We start from the raw sequence: 16,968 nt of genomic DNA, 5'->3' as shown, positions 1-16,968 counted from the left end.
AAACATTTATGTATAAGTTACCGAAAGAATTTAATGTGCAGAAGCAGATCTGAAGCAGTGTGTTTCTTGAAGCAAAACGACAATGATCCTAAAACTCATTGCTTGGCAGACACAGTAGGGCTTAAACTCTAATGGTCAGTACATAAGCGATCGTGCCGCAAGTGTTGGAAATAAGGAAAAATGCATATTAGAGGGAGTAGGGGTGGGAGGATTTGGAATATAGTTGGTCCCAAAGATCTAAATGTTTATATAAAATAAAGGATGAACGGAATTGGTATAACGTAATCACAACCAAGACAGAAATAGTTTAGTATATGCTTAAATATAATAAATTTTGGTCACTTTGCTTAAGCAATCATATGAATATAAAAAAGAACTATTGACAATGACAATGACAATGACAATTTCTTTATTGATATATAGGCCACCGGCCCAAAACAACATAATGTTTACACAAGTATTATTATGCTAATGTACAGAGCAGTGTAAATTTTACAAGTAGGTTTCAAACAATGTAATATCAAACATATACACATAAATTCACTTCATAGCCATATCCTTACCATCTATAAGTATGATCTGTGAACTGTTCATGAATTGTAACTTAATAACTATATTTTCTGTAATATTAAACATTTTTAAACTGCAGGTAATTTGTAGTACAATTTCAATTGTTTATTTATACTTTTACTGTGCTCGAAAAAAGATATTTGAAAGTTCTGTATATATCTGTGTTTTAATTCAACTGTTGTGAAATTTTAACCATTGATATTTACATTGACAAATATATTTTTAGCAGACATTCCTTTGAAATGCAGTTTTTCTTACTTGGTTGTGCAACAAGTCAACAAGTATATTAGAAATGTATGAATTTCGGAGCTATATACACTGTTATAAAACTTACATTTTGGTTCACATTGTTGAAATATTTCAATATCAATCAAATGCACAGGTAAAATTAAAAAATGATATTGAAATCAAGAGCAACAGTCTACTTTTTTCAGTACTTCTGAATTAAAGGGGGGTAATTTTCAAAATTCCATAAAAATAACTAAATATTCATTTCCAAAAACATTTCGTTTCAAAGATCTAAATCTATGAAATGAATCCTTTTGTTCCTTAAACAAAACTCTTATGCAATGTACTAAGAATAAAAAAATGTTAAAAATGTTGCTCAAATGTGATTCGGGCTTCCCATCTGTATATATAATAAACTTATTGTATGCACGTCATCTTTGTTAAATACTATATATATTGAATATTCTATCATCTAAAATGCACGAATGTTAACGTTGAATCAAAATCCTTTAAAATGTTCTAAATGTGAACCAATTTTACGAAGCATTGCAATAACATTATGCGGCCTAAAAATCCTTTGTTTCCGGTAGCATGCTCAAAACAATTAGGGTAGGTACATGTAGGTCGGACATTTTTGTTATTTTTTATCAAGTCAGACCTTTCGGAAATAATTGTTTTGTAACAAATAAGTACAAAGAAGGGGGATAACGCCTTTACAGGATCAGTGAGTTGATTTCTAACATCGCTGACCATGTTTAAAGCATAAAAAGTGCAATTTTGCAACTGTTTGCTAAAAAGTTGAAAAAAAATCTCCAAGGCATGTGTGAGTATTTGAGTGACTAACTCAAATCCTTGTCCAGTGGATATTCTGTGAATATCATTTTCTTCAGCTATGCATCAAATACTATACAGATTTCAACTGTGTCATTGCTGAGTGTTTAAGGTCGCTTACATCCAAACAGTTGTCCTTCGTCACTATGGTGTCGGAACTTTGGGGGTATTGATTTCTTTCATCATTGCAGAAAGCAAGTGAGTTCTGCCCGGGGAACCTTTCGTAACTAATAATGCTCGACGGGACACCTGGGAATGCAATGAAAGGCTGGAAAACTGCCGGAAAATATGAACCTAAAACTGAGTCGTCGTGATGTTAAATCCAATCAAAATTAATTCATGGCTTCCTTCAGGTAAACTCTATGTGATATTTCAACCAGAACAAGTCAAGCATTTTGTTGCAGATTTATTTTCCAAAACTTAAGGAGACTCTTATAAACGATTTGAACACTAAAGTAGAAGGCGAAAACTATAATTCTTATTTTCGAAGACGGAGTGGTGAATAGTATGATAGACATGCCAAAAAGGGAAGTGAAGATTCAAAATTGTCACTATACTATAAAATGAGTGTGAAGTCCTTCCTATGAAATAGATATTCCATATGGGTTCAATGCGAGGGCGGTTTTCACTTAAATTGTGCGTTTTATTAATGGTGTTTCCATTGTTGCTATGTTTTCTGCCAAGTTTGAGTACATGCTTGTTTTTTTTTATATTTTGATACGTATTTACACGAGTATTTTTGAGCATTCTTTTACCATTACTGGTATTCGTGATTCATCTGACGGGCTTAACTTTTATTTATACTATCCTGTGCCCTTGCGTCCTTTACTTTGCCTTTGTTGTCTGTTTTTCACATATTTGTGTATTTAAGTCATTACACATCCATACAATCTACTGTTGTAGGTTTTCGTTTTTGAGGTGCTGCGTTCCATTCTTGGAACATGGTTACTTCTTCTGAATCAGTGGCCTTTTTTAGACAACAAGTAAGATTTGTAAATCATACAATGACCAGTGACATATACACGAGAATTTTGCTTAAGTAAATACGAACCAGTTTTTTTACTCAAGAAAAGATCTTGACTTGAGTTGAATAATGTTAGGACTCTATTAATCAGGAGAACTAACCAAACTAACCATTAAAATAAAATGATTCTGTGTTGTATATTATGGCAGAGATTTACTTTATCTTTCTGATACATGATGCATCTTATGCTGAAAGTGATTCATTAAGTTTTACTTTTAACATCAAAGTTATAAAATTGCACATTCTGATAAAAGTGTCCCAAAGTTATTATATTCAGATTGAAAGGTTCATTCTTATTGTGGAGTCGACGAAACATTAAAATTTTACTGTTCATGATAGAACCAGTATTAGCTACCAAAAATTGCTCTAAAGAGTAAATATCTAATTAATTTTTTGTTGCCCAGCTATATGTGTTATTTAGATTTATGTTGTTCGGGTTTGTCAAGTATTACTGTGATTTATTATGAGATCACCCAAATTGCCCGTCACAAGACCGATAATATTTTTACTTGATTAATATTTTTCGTTTTAGGATTGAAACCTTTTCACACATAGTAATGGTATTAAGCATGACACATCAGTTGCAATGGCCGGCAATTTGATGAATCATGCCGACCTGTAGAGAGATAAATGGGAAAATGTGACCATAGACATCACTCTATTATTTGATAAAGATGGCTTTGTAGAACTAATTTTCTTGCTAAAGCCTGTATATGTCTTTTTAGATATAACCTTACTTATCAGTTTAAATGTTTAGCCACATCTACAATATGCATGTAAATTAAAACGATAAAAAGACGACGTTTGAACCAAGGTTGCTGAAAAGTAATCACAGTAATGCATATGCCAATGAATAATAATTTTAATATGTACTGCAGGATTATAGTTTACAACCAAAAGGCAGATAGACATGTTATGAGGTCAAAATACTTGAAAGTTATTTTTTGCTTCCTCCTGAAATATTAACCACAAGTTATATATGTTTTCTTTACTGCTTTTACTTATTGTGGACTACTTCGCAAGAAGCTATGCTTTCTCTATTAATCTTAATCTACAAGAGATCATGTCGTGTGCACAAGGCGAGTTTTGACCATCAGGTTCAGTAAACACGCCATTATCAACCGCATATCTTGGAACAGCTAACGCTTAATATATACAGCAAATTCTAGATATCTACAAATAGTTTTGCCTTTGATACAATATTTTACAGGAAGACATATCGTTTCCATTAGATGAGTAATGAGAGAGTTCTCCACTTCTTTCCAATTCACTAGTGGTCAAGTTGTGTGCATCATACAAGGTCTGACAAGAAGTTCCAGGGGATTCTCCACTATAAACAGTCTTTCTGGGATCATACATCGCTAAACCTGTACGCTCACAAAGCCACCTCTGATGAGACTTTGTAAGATCCATGGTATGTGCTGGATCCATTGTGTTTTCGGGATGATATTGTGCTAAACCTGTCTGTTCAGGAGAGAAAGTATGACTGAATTCTCCAACATCCATATTCTGTGATGGGTCCATACTTTGTCCTGGATCATATAGCATAACACCTGTACATTCACCAGACAAACACTGACTGGATTCTCCATCATCCATAGTCTGTGCTGAAGCAGATGGTGCTAAATATGGAAGACCTCTAGACAAAATCTGACGGGATTCTCCAACATCCGTTTTCTGCGATGGGTCCATGCTCTGTCTTGGGTTATAAAGCCCTACACCTGTAAACTCACCAGACAAACCCCGACGGGAATCTTCAACGTCTGTGGTCTGTGTTTGTAGCGCTTTAATTGCGGTTGCATTTGTATCTGTGGACTGTCGGCCTAGCTCGCCTTCATGAACGTTTAGTGTACCCTGCAAAAAAAACCCAATTCATTCTTTACTTGAATATTTGTGAATATAAGACAATTTAGATTTTTATCAAGAATCTGGATGTTTTGTTTCACAGAACGTAATGAACTTTGATTTTCATCTCAAACAAATGCGCCACAAAAAACTTGAATATCATCATTGTGTAAACTGATAACTGATAAGATAAGATATAACAGGGTACTTTTGAAAAGTCATTCAAAAGCACTTAAGAAAATAAAATGGATTTCAAATCGTCCAATTGTTCCCATATGATTGCTATATTTATGACTGTTTACACAGGTACGCAATGGAAATAAGAATTATCAACAATCGTCAATTTTATAAGAATGCGTCGAATAAAGCTACATAGGATCATAAATTTCTCACAAAAAGGTAACTTTACCACCAAACAAATAAAAAAGAAAATATAACAATTACAAAACCCCACATGTATATATATATATATATATATATATATATATATATATATATATATAAGTTTTTGAGTCTTAAACTGTAAAACCTCCATGAAACAAAAACCTAAATGAATGAAAAAAAATGCTATGCAATCTGTTTGTTTTGGTAATGAGAGCCGATGTGTCCAAGCGGTTCCTTCAACTCTCTTATTTCTACCCTATTTTATCAATTTTACAAACTTCAATCAAACTGCTGTTATTATCGTTTTCAAGGGATGTTTTAACAGCAGAATAAAGCCGTGTTAACATGGAGATCACACGCTGTTAACATGCCTATTTACATATGCTATATAATATACTAAGACTACTATTTTTACCACTCATATAGACTATGTTTACAACTACCTACGTTATATTGCCAGAACAAAATACCATTATCTATTTTGCCACTCAAACTTTGCCTTCAGTTAGCTAAATCTATCAACCACTCATATAGACTATGTTTACAACTACCTACGTTATATTGCCAGGACAAAATACCATTATCTATTTTGCCACTCAAACTTTGCCTTCAGTTAGCTAAATCTATCAACCACTCATATAGACTATGTTTACAACTACCTACGTTATATTGCCAGGACAAAATACCATTATCTATTTTGCCACTCAAACTTTGCCTTCAGTTAGCTAAATCTATCAACCACTCATATAGACTATGTTTACAACTACCTACGTTATATTGCCAGGACAAAATACCATTATCTATTTTGCCACTCAAACTTTGCCTTCAGTTAGCTAAATCTATCAACCACTCATATAGACTATGTTTACAACTACCTACGTTATATTGCCAGGACAAAATACCATTATCTATTTTGCCACTCAACTTTGCCTTCAGTTAGCTAAATCTATCAACCACTCATATAGACTATGTTTACAACTACCTACGTTATATTGCCAGGACAAATACCATTATCTATTTTGCCACTCAAACTTTGCCTTCAGTTAGCTAAATCTATCAACCACTCATATAGACTATGTTTACAACTACCTACGTTATATTGCCAGGACAAAATACCATTATCTATTTTGCCACTCAAACTTTGCCTTCAGTTAGCTAAATCTATCAACCACTCATATAGACTATGTTTACAACTACCTACGTTATATTGCCAGGACAAAATACCATTATCTATTTTGCCACTCAAACTTTGCCTTCAGTTAGCTAAATCTATCAACCACTCATACAGACTATGTTTACAACTACCTACGATTTATTGCCAGGACAAAATACCATTATCTATTTTGCCACTCAAACTTTGCCTTCAGTTAGCTAAATCTATCAACCACTCATACAGACTATGTTTACAACTACCTACGTTATATTGCCAGGACAAAATACCATTATCTATTTTGCCACTCAAACTTTGCCTTCAGTTAGCTAAATCTATCAACTTTTAAAATTTCATCAACACATGTTCGTATCTTTATCTCTTTTTAGACAATTCGACAACATCGCGTGACAACGAACCAATCTATCAGCAGTCAATAAAATCAACATTCTGGACCCTGCAAGGACTAAGAAACCACTGCAATGAGAGTTTAAACTAAAACTTACCGCCAAAGGTCTATTCACACACCAAAATTCTTGTTTCAAAATGGTTTACTTCTAAAATCCTTAACGTTGATTGGCTCTATATTTATATTTAACGAAATGGCGAATTAATTGTATCATGTTTTTTTTCCAAATAGTAGTTACTTGAATGAAACATTTGACCGAATATAAAACTGATGCGGTGGAGTCAACCTTGGCTTTGCAGGAATTTGGGGGTTGGTTTAATGTTTTACATAAAATTTATATTGCAATGGTTGCTTTGTAAGCGCTTGCAAGGCCCAGAATGTTCATTTAACTGACTATTTATACCTGACCAAATGGCGAATTAATTGTATCATGTTTTTTTTTCCAAATAGTAGTTACTTGAATGAAACATTTGACCTATAAAAAATGATGCGGTGGAGGCAACCTTGGCTTTGCAGGAATTTGGCGTTTGGTTTATCGTTTTACATAAAATTTATATTGCAATGGTTGCTTTGTAAGCGCTTGCAAGGCCCAGAATGTTCATTTAACTGACTGCTTATATCTGCAGAGACTCTACCACGCGTTGAATACTACATATTAAACTGTATTCGCTAAGACAGATCAGTGTAACAGACTAATATCTGCATTCGTTGTTATGTGATGTGAGTAAGGATTCGCACTGTGTATTGTTCGATACAATGTCGGATTGTCGAAAAATAAATATATAAAAAAGTGTTGATGCAATTTTAAAAGTTGGTACATTTGAATAACTTAAGGCAATGTTTGAATGCAAAGATAGCTGATATTTTTTCCTGACTATATAAAGAAAGTAGATGAAAACATAGCTATAAAACCCTTACCTAGGGTGTAGTCATATTAGTATGGGATTTTTATAACTTTGGCTCCAAGACACAAAAATACGTCATTAAACTCAATCCACTCTTGTGCCGGACCCCTTTGATTTATCTTATATAATTAGTGGAAGTTAGCTTCAGCAATAAGTATTGCCTTCATCAGTATTTTGTTCAGGTTGTAGCACTATACATTTCTATATATCGATACATAAACAGTCTGAAATGTTTTAGCAGTAGACGAGAGTGATAAAACACATGTTCAAATTGGAGATAGTATTACAATGAACATACCTTTAACAAATATTCAACAGCACTGTGAGGGTTATTGTGACTCGCTCTCATAGCAATTCGAACTTCTTCAGGTTTGAAACCCATCTCAATAATCTGTGACACTGCTTTGTCATCAAATTGTTGAACAACTTGATCTTTTTCATTCTGTGTTGGGCTCAATTTTGATACGATTGTTGTACCCTGATTAGCATTGCTGAACTGATCCAATGGCTGCGGCCGTAGGAACGTGTGGTGTTGATCTGAAAAGTATTAAACATTTTAAACGTGAATGCTATACAGTTCAGAATACATTCCTGAACGGGTGATATGAACAAATATGGCAAACTTATTTCGAGGGATGAACATTTTGTCACATCAAACATTCCTTTATAATACCAGACAGTTCCTTAAATATATTTCAAATTTTAAAGACTGTAAATAATAAATGATATTAGTTCTAAAATCAATGCCATTATTGCTTTCACTAAAACTTGATGGAAACATTTATAAGATTAACTACTTTGCTCAGGGATACGGGAGAGAACATTTAATAGAAGACCTGTATAAAAGGCAAGTCAAGACATATGTTCATTTAAGTTTATCACTGAATATAATCCAAAATTAGCATACAGATTTAAAATAACATTCTATCTCTACTGGGTACCAAAGAATACCCAAGACGGTCACTGTATTTAAAGTGGATAAATTACAAACAGTTTAATAAAGATCTTTACAAATGGTATATAATTCAGAATAATCTTCCATAGGCATGACTGAAATATAACTATTCAATATGTCCACCAAATAGGTAAATAGAAAAAATGTTTTTTTTTGTTGTTTTTTTTTTATCTCAGTTTGTACAAAAAGTGTTACTAGATAAGAAAAACAGATTAAACTTGTACGTTTATAAGTTATTCTAGTAGTTTAGTGTTCTTGAATTTGACACAACAAATATATATCAAAATATACAAGTATTTTAATCGCACATAACCACACCAGTCATCATAAACGGAGCCGGGGTACACTGTTCCACAATAATTGTTTTTAGGGTAAACACTTATTCGTTCATATTCTTTCTTCATATGTATAATTTGTTTCGTAAATACACAAGTATTTTGTTATGATATTGTGGCGTATGGCATTACATACAATTACATACACTTTGCTTTGTTACGTTTTATGTTGAGTTTAACGTCGCACCAACACAAGTATAGGTCGTATGGCTACTTTAACCTATGATTATGGAGAAAGTCCCAAAGTGACCTTTGTGCATTACTGCATCACGAGCGGGCACCTGTGTAGAACCATCGACCTTCAGTAAGCCAGATGGATGGCTTCTTCACATCAAGAATTCAACGCCCCGAATGAGGCTCGAACCTACATCGGTGAGGGGCAAGTGATTATCGGTCAGAGACCTTAGCCACTAGGCCACGGAGGCCCCGTTCATATATAAATCAATAATTATGTTTGCAAATTATAGTCAGTAATATTGTATTTTGTTTATCATATTGTTGCTATTAAGGGTCCTGGAATTTGATTTTAAGGCTAAACAATACCTTTTCATGAGCTCACGATTGAACCACTCGGTACAATCATTACATAGTTTTGCTTTAGAGACACTTGAATTACAGTCACTAATAAGATATAAGATATATATAAGAATATCCCTTCGAAGCAAAGAAGTCCAGCTGTGACCAGTCATTAAATTCAAAGCTATTGGTCTTGGAAAGTTTCGTCAAATTTCGACCAACCTTCTAAATAAGACAAGACGCAATGACAAGATTTCGTGACGTACAGGCAGACGGACGTACGGACATAAAGAAGGATACTACTAAACAATATATCATACCCTCATTCCTTCTCTGATTCTCTTGCTGAAACACACGCTTTAAAAACGCATCAAAGTCGTCAACGGTGTTAATTGTTTTGGGCAGCTGACATATTTTCCTCAAGCCATCGTGCACATATTTTCTGTTAGCTTTCATCTTTTCTAAGAATGCACTGGATTCATACAGGTGAAATATAACATGCCTGTTTACTACACTAACCACGTGTCCCTGCCGAGCACACTCCTCTAGTTCCCTAATTACTGACTTGAAACATTCTGTGATAGTTCTGTCTTCAGTTTTACACTTGATATCATGGTGAATGCAAACGCTCTTCAGCATGTATGAAGTAAACTTTGCATGAGGGAAATCAGTAGGCGTATATATTTCCTCAATATACTTCAGAAATATGTAGATGACTTTGTGCTCTTGTTTCATTACAGATTGCATGTATTGAACCTCTGCTTCTGTCACAGTTACCTTAAAATCAAAATCGTGCTTTGTTCCGATAAGCAGCAGGGACTTGCGACTTAGAACAAGTTCTGAAAAAGCTTGACCTGCACAATCCTCTACCGTGAAACAATCCTCAACTGCATGATATCGTATTGCTGGGGACAAATCCACGGATATATCTCTATCTCCTAGTTTAAAATGTAGGAGAACATTGGGAACCCAGTAAACCACTGATGTTAAAATTAATGTAATATTGTCAACTGTTGGTAACTGAAGTTTACAAACTAGGTCAATCGGCGTTCCGGCCATGAAATGTCCTAACCTTTTTCCGTAATCTTTCTTCTTCCGTACTGCGGAAATGAAAACATGTCCAAACCTATATTCGCATAACTCAGGAAAATTTACGCGCTGAAAACATTGGAGGTGTCCGTTTTTACAAAGCGCGTTCCATCTAGACTTTAACCTGTCGTCTGCAACTGCAACCCTCACTAAGTTTTGTTGTAAGTCACTTTCACTTTTATCTATTGATACCGAATTTGGTTTTGATAAGTCTTCAATTACGGCTAAAAAATCAAACTCATCAGGTTGTACTATTTTAGTCCCCTCCGCATAACTTCCAACCTGAATCAACTCCGATACCTTAAATAATGGGTTAAGTTTTTCTGCCTCATCTAGCCAAGCCTTTAAATGGACTTCAACTGCATTACGAATCTGGTTTGCTCTCTGACATTTAGTTTCTGTCTGAACTGATGTGACTATACCGTCTATTAATTGAGAGAGTTTCGATTCATCTTCTGATACTTTTTCCGTCATGTTCTGAAGTATATAGAAGCATTCATTGAATTATAATTGTAGGTAAATGTAATTTTCCACTCTAACAACATTTGAAAAAAATATAAAGATGCTACATTTTACCTTTAAGGCAGATAAACTACGTTGCCTTAATTACATTTTGCTTTCACTTTTCAGACGCGTTAATATCATTCTACATACAGAGGACCTCTGATAGATTTGCTTAAGCATTTACCCCAAAATAAATCATAACCAGTGGCCAGTATTATTACTTATAGGCTAAATATTTTTAAAAAAATCTTGTCAATTATAAATGCCTACAATGTTTTTTTTAAGGTAAATCTATTAATGTTCTGTAGTATGTATAGAAAATAGAAATATTGATAACAATAGCCAACTCGCTACTCGATGCCTTTTAACTTTGTTATGTGTTATTGTTTTTTCCTGACTGCAGCGAAATACACAATAAGCGGAACTTTAAGGTAAAGTCTTGCTTAAGTTTCCAAATATAGACTGATTTTTTTGTTAGGTTGAACGTCGCACTGACACAATCATAGGTCATATGGTGACTTTCAAGCTTTAATGGTGGAGGAAGGCCCCTCCATGCATTATTTCATCACGAGCGGGCACCTGTGTAGAACCACCGACCTTCCGTAAGCCAGCTGGATGGCTTCCTCGCATGAAGAATTCAACGCCCAGAGTAAGGCTCGAACCCACATCGGTGAGGGCCAAGTGATTTGACGTCAGCGACCTTAACCACTCGACCACGGAGGCCCCTTAGACTAAATCTAGAATACAGCGTGATTAGGCCGTAAATTCAAATAAGTTTACATAAAGCTTTTCCGTTAATCTGAAAATGAGCAAAGAACATTATTTTTTTGCCAAATTTTAGTGAATAATGTTATATAACATTAGGACGGCCAGCACATTTTTATACAATCTCGCAAGGCATACGTATGTTTTTGACAACACAGAAAATGACGTCAGATGACTTTCAGCTTTTCCCGGAAGTAACGAAAATGAAAGTACACCGGCTAAACTTAAAAACGAAAGTCACATTTGCATTGGCCAATAGCCAGGGTTCACGCGCAGGAGCCAGTCCGGATGCGTAAGGACTTGTTTTGCTAATGAGTCAATTTCAGCTCTTTTTTCAGCACATTTTCTAACGATTTGAAAATACCTGGGCTTTAGCACGACATGTCAGCTTTTTATCTGTATTTAATATATTGGCACTCGGAAACATGATCCCTGGCCTTTTCAACATGTTTACATATAAGGCCAACTTTCTACGTAGCTACGCAGTTGCTATTTGCACAAATAGATAATGATCCAACATTGCACAATTCCTTGATTATATTTACATGTTAAAGAAAGATTACGAGAATAACCCCTGGATGAATACAGCAAGAGCCATACACTGTATAGTTAGTCACACCCAAATTTACACTGATTGGGCAGACGGTGTACCTAGTACTTTAAATACCAGTAAATAAAATATAGTCTGCATTTTACCAAATGATATAGAATTGTAAACACCATCAACATATATAAAACAAACGACATAACACGTTAGCATATAAAATAGTATGTACAAAAAGAAAATACTTACAATATTGTAACTGATATATATGATAACATCTGTTTTATTCTGCTCATATACTGGTGCTTAACTGAATAAATCCGATTTATATCATAAACACAACGTGTAAGAATTTGATACGAATGTAACGTAACAGCGAGAGAGCGTATCAAGCAAACAGCGACGTGCCTTTACTACCTAACACTTGGTTAGTTCTGAATTCGTGTTCGTATCAATATCAAAGCTGGACTAGTTCAACTGTATAGTGCAAGTTTCCCTTTGGCAAATATTTCAATAAAAAATGCCAGTAACTGATTTGGCGGCTCAGACTCGAAAAGAGTGTTTTCATTCCATTTAAGAAATAATATATCTCATCCAGTGATTTGTCGTTGAATAAATCATTGTTTGGAGTTCAGATGCGAAGGAATTATATCACGAGGGCGCAGCCCGAGTGATATAATAATACGCATCTGAACGACAAACAATGATTTATTCAAGAGCAAATCACTAAATGAGATATCTTATTTCGATTCTAACACGTTACCAAGGATTTTAAGTACATCATTGACGTCATTCATTAAATATTTGCCCGTTTTCAATCGGTTTCTTTTCCAGCGCGCCGCTATGCCGTTTGACGCCATGACGTAATAACTGTGACGTCAGAACAGTGATTTGTTGTATAATAATTCACTGTTTTCTGCCTTCTTTGTTTAATAGGAAAATGAATCGGATCGTGTTAGAATGGTTTATAAATGCGCCTCATTCGAAGAATATCCGTCCAGTATTAAAAATAGGTATAAGCATTTAACCTTCCTGGATCGAGTAACCCAGTTACTATATTTAGTAAAAACATCCGTACAGCCCTACTCTGTACCAATAAGTCACGTGGGTTCCCCACCGTAACGAACATATTCGCCCTTAACACGGGCGAGGAACTGTTACACGAGACTCGGTTGTGGAGGATATCATGTTACAGATTTAGGATGCTATGTTACAGTATTCCTGGATAACGTTACAGCATTCGGAGGATAATAATAGTTGTCGGTATTTTGTTTGCCAAAGACGTGGTAAAGATTTATCTCTTTTTCCAAAAATAAAAACTGTTTTCTAGATCAGTGATATGCACGTCTGTTGAGACATGGCTTAACCTGCGAAACACAGTCTATTGATGTCAATCAAGCGTTTTATGAAAAATTCCGAAATTTTGATAGAAAAATATCTAAAAGAAATTGGTTAAAAGATATTCCAACCGTATTTCATGCAAATTTGCATTGATTAAAATCCTCTTCAGGCATGGACTTATAAAACGAGGTAGAAAAATTACTGTTGGTCTAATATTTCTTGGTTTTATAGAATGTTGCAGCTTAGCCGGATATGTTACAGTTGTGGGGTGCTGCTTTTGAATGAGTTACAGATTTAGGATGATACTTTTTCCTTCTTCAGGATTCTGTTGTTAGATCTAAATACTGCTAAACAACATTTATTTTGTCATTTGAGGCAGTCAGACATGTACTAGAGTGGCGTTGCTGTAACGACGTTTAAAAACACAGGAAAGTCCACCTAACGGGAGAAGATGTCGGTTGTGATATGTCAAGAATCACATATGATGAACAGTTGATGATACAAGTTATGCAGAGCAAATCTCCCATCCCTTTTCCATGCAAATTGACCGATCGTTTGAACAATCTCTAAATACATCGGTTGTTAAATATTTTTCCATAACCTCTAAATAAATCACCAAAGATATCGCGGAGCGAAATCGAAAAATGTTTTAAGTGTGTATTTATTTATATTCACATAGATTAATTACTTTCGTTCAAATCTAAAAAGAGAGTGAGTTACTATGTTTATAAGGTAACTCTTAATTTTTGAACAACCCGAATTTAATGTGCTCGTGCTCGCGTTTACGCAATGCCTACAGTCCCGAGACATGCCTTCTAATGGCGCATAGTCCTGAAAAGCCCTTGCCACCGTCATACACACAAAGACAAAGACGCATATACTTTTAGATGAAAATCCTGAAACATTATCCATTTTAACTATCAGTTGCGTATAAAATCCTCTGTTAAATGATTTAGGCTCCTAACTGTGACCAAACAGATCCAATGCTTCAGATTAGCCTATTTGATTGTGGCAGCTACGCGCCTGCAAGCAGACTATGATTCGATGGTTGTTCCGACAGTAAACACGTATACATGTTTAACAAAAAAGAATCTTTTGTTATTTGAAATAAAGTTTTATTGCACATGTGCGAGTTGTCGTGAAAAAAGCCAATTAATTTCTTAAGTTCTCCATTACCGATTCCGAGAGGATAATTTCTTTTAAGCTTATTAGTAATTGAAATCGTTGATAACGACACGCATTGCCAAACTCTTCTGAAGCTAGGACACATCGTTTGCTAGCTTAATACATGTAGCATAAACAGGTACTATTTATGAAAGAACAGCTTATTAAAGTGCAAACGACGATTCAATGCGAATTGGTGATTATGGTATCATATACATTAGATATAGAACACTAGCTTTCCATTGAAAATGTTTATATATCATTTATTATATATATAGCTGTTGAATCAGATTTAGAATTTCGAAATTAGAAAAAAATGCACTTGGTATAATATATTTGTTACATCTTACAAAAAATCCCGCATAATTCATGATATCTAAATTTTATTTGCTATCCTGGTATTGTATATTGTCAAAATGTATTCCAAAAAGTATCATCCTAAATCTGTAACACATCCAGAAGAAGCACCCCATAACTGTAACATTCTATAAAACCACAAAAAATTAGACCCACATTGATTTTTCTACCTCGTATTATAACTGCGTGCCTAAAGAGGGTCTTTATCGATGCAAATGAGCATAAAATATGGTTGAAACATATTTTAATCAACTTCTTTTAGATAATTTTCTATCAAAATTTCGGATTTTGTCATTAAACGCTTGATAGACATCAATATACTGTGTTTCACGTGTTAAACCATGTCTCAGCAGACGTACATACCATTGATCTAGAAAAACAATTTTTACTTTTGCAAAAAAAAAAGAGATAAATATTTACTATTTTTTTTGGCAAACAAAACACCGACAGTGATTTTTATCCTCCGAATGCTGTAACGTTATCCAGGAATACTGTAACAGTAGCATCCTAAATCTGTAACATGATATCCTCCACAACCAAGTCTCGTGTAACAGTTCCTCCCCCGTGCTTAATAACACATAGCTACTTTGATTTACTAAAATCGATACAAATAATTTTGCACAAGAGTTTTGTTTCCTCAGGACACAGGGCACATCTTTATACACTCTCGCGAAGAATATGTGTTTTTAACAATACAGAAAATTACGCCATATGACCTTCAGCTTTTCCCAGAAATAATGAAACTGAAAGTACACTAGGTAAACTTGAAACCTAAAATCGCATCCATACACCCAAAAGTATGCGCGTGGACTTATTTGCCAGTTGGGATTCAGTTTTTAGCTATTTCTTACGACTGTAAAATATCTGGGGTTGAGATTTTTATCAGCGCAAAACTCATACGTTTCCGTAACAGAGCAAGGAATATGGAGATTTTTCAAACCTCGTCAAATCGTTTTTAAGAGCATTTTTGATGTTGTCTAAAAGTGTCAATATATTCCTCAAGAGGCAGTCTTTTTGTATTTGGGAGCCGCTAACCTAGACATTTCAGTCATATTTTCAAAACATGACTTTTGCGTGATAAATGTTTATTTTACGGAGGCCAGAAAGGGCAACAGACGCTAGTTCTAATACGTTTAATTACGTTACAGGTGCTAAAAGAATATTTGTGTGAATTTTACATAGCTATCTACATAATTAAGACAAAAATGATCTAAGGTTAAAAGGCTGATGTCGTATCCATGTCGTAAATAGGTAGATTTTTGACAAAAGTCTGAGAATTCTGTTTTATTTTACTCCCTCTTTAAAGGTGTTTTTCACAATTATTTCTAGCGGACAGAATTTTTTGTAACTGTGCATATTTATAGATTAATGTATGACAAGTTAAAATAAAAAATAAAAATGATAGGTACCCGTGCTTCTTTTTTCAATATTTAAAGTTTATTAAGAACACCAAATCGGTATTTTTGTCTGAAGAAACAATACATACATGTCATAATAAAGCTACTGCAAACAACTATTTATTCAAAGTTTCACTCTGATGTTACTGTTTATGCATCACAATTAATGAAACCACTATAACTATGCATAAAATGTCAACATATAGATATATTAACTCAGCAAAGATACTCTTGACAGATGTCGAAAGTATCTGAAACTGAGAAAAACACGAAGTATTTCTTAATGATATGAAAAATCTAGCGGACAGAATTTTACCAAATTTTATATTATGTAAGCTAGAACTAAAACAAAAAAATCTAAATAAAAAAAATAATATCAACCCGTGCTTGTTTTCAAGAAAAATTAAAAAATATTCACTCCACCCACAAAAGTATTTTTTCATTACCCCACCCACCTAAAAATTATGAACATTTTTTTTCTTACAAAACAAATTACACAATGTTATTATCAGTTTCTTAACCAGGTTTCTTACTCACATGCGGAATAATGCTCCTTTAAGGTAGCATGCCTCTAGGTCAAATACTTTTTGAGATACGTGCTACACAAGCTTTCACATGCCGTTTACGTATATATTTTGTCCACGTCAAGGGACAT

The 16,968-nt window shown here is 34.3% G+C and overlaps 1 protein-coding gene across 1 annotated transcript; it reads right to left on the bottom strand.

The window, feature by feature from the left end:
* Positions 1-3,497: 3,497 nt before the first annotated feature.
* Positions 3,498-12,462, bottom strand: LOC123526330 (uncharacterized). The gene is made up of 4 exons (XM_045305441.2): positions 12,304-12,462; positions 9,473-10,718; positions 7,645-7,883; positions 3,498-4,507 (listed from the first exon to the last, which is right to left on the bottom strand). Exons 2-4 carry the CDS (start codon positions 10,713-10,715, stop codon positions 3,827-3,829), a joined length of 2,163 nt encoding a protein of 720 aa, XP_045161376.2. The 5' UTR covers positions 10,716-10,718; positions 12,304-12,462; the 3' UTR covers positions 3,498-3,826.
* Positions 12,463-16,968: the final 4,506 nt, after the last annotated feature.

This window comes from Mercenaria mercenaria, chromosome 14, assembly GCF_021730395.1.
Source record: "Mercenaria mercenaria strain notata chromosome 14, MADL_Memer_1, whole genome shotgun sequence".
Taxonomy (NCBI): domain Eukaryota; kingdom Metazoa; phylum Mollusca; class Bivalvia; order Venerida; family Veneridae; genus Mercenaria; species Mercenaria mercenaria.
The sequence above is the reverse complement of the archived record's forward strand: the minus strand, read 5'-3'. Positions and strand labels throughout refer to the sequence as shown.

Excerpts from the sequence above, each read along its gene's own strand:
- LOC123526330 (XM_045305441.2), bottom strand. The coding sequence starts at position 10,715 with ATGACGGAAAAAGTATCAGAAGATGAATCGAAACTCTCTCAATTAATA. Across the intron at positions 7,884-9,472 it reads GAATCAGAGAAGGAATGAGG|ATCAACACCACACGTTCCTA; the intron begins GTATGATATATT and ends AATACTTTTCAG. Across the intron at positions 4,508-7,644 it reads CTGTTGAATATTTGTTAAAG|GGTACACTAAACGTTCATGA; the intron begins GTATGTTCATTG and ends TTTTTTTTGCAG.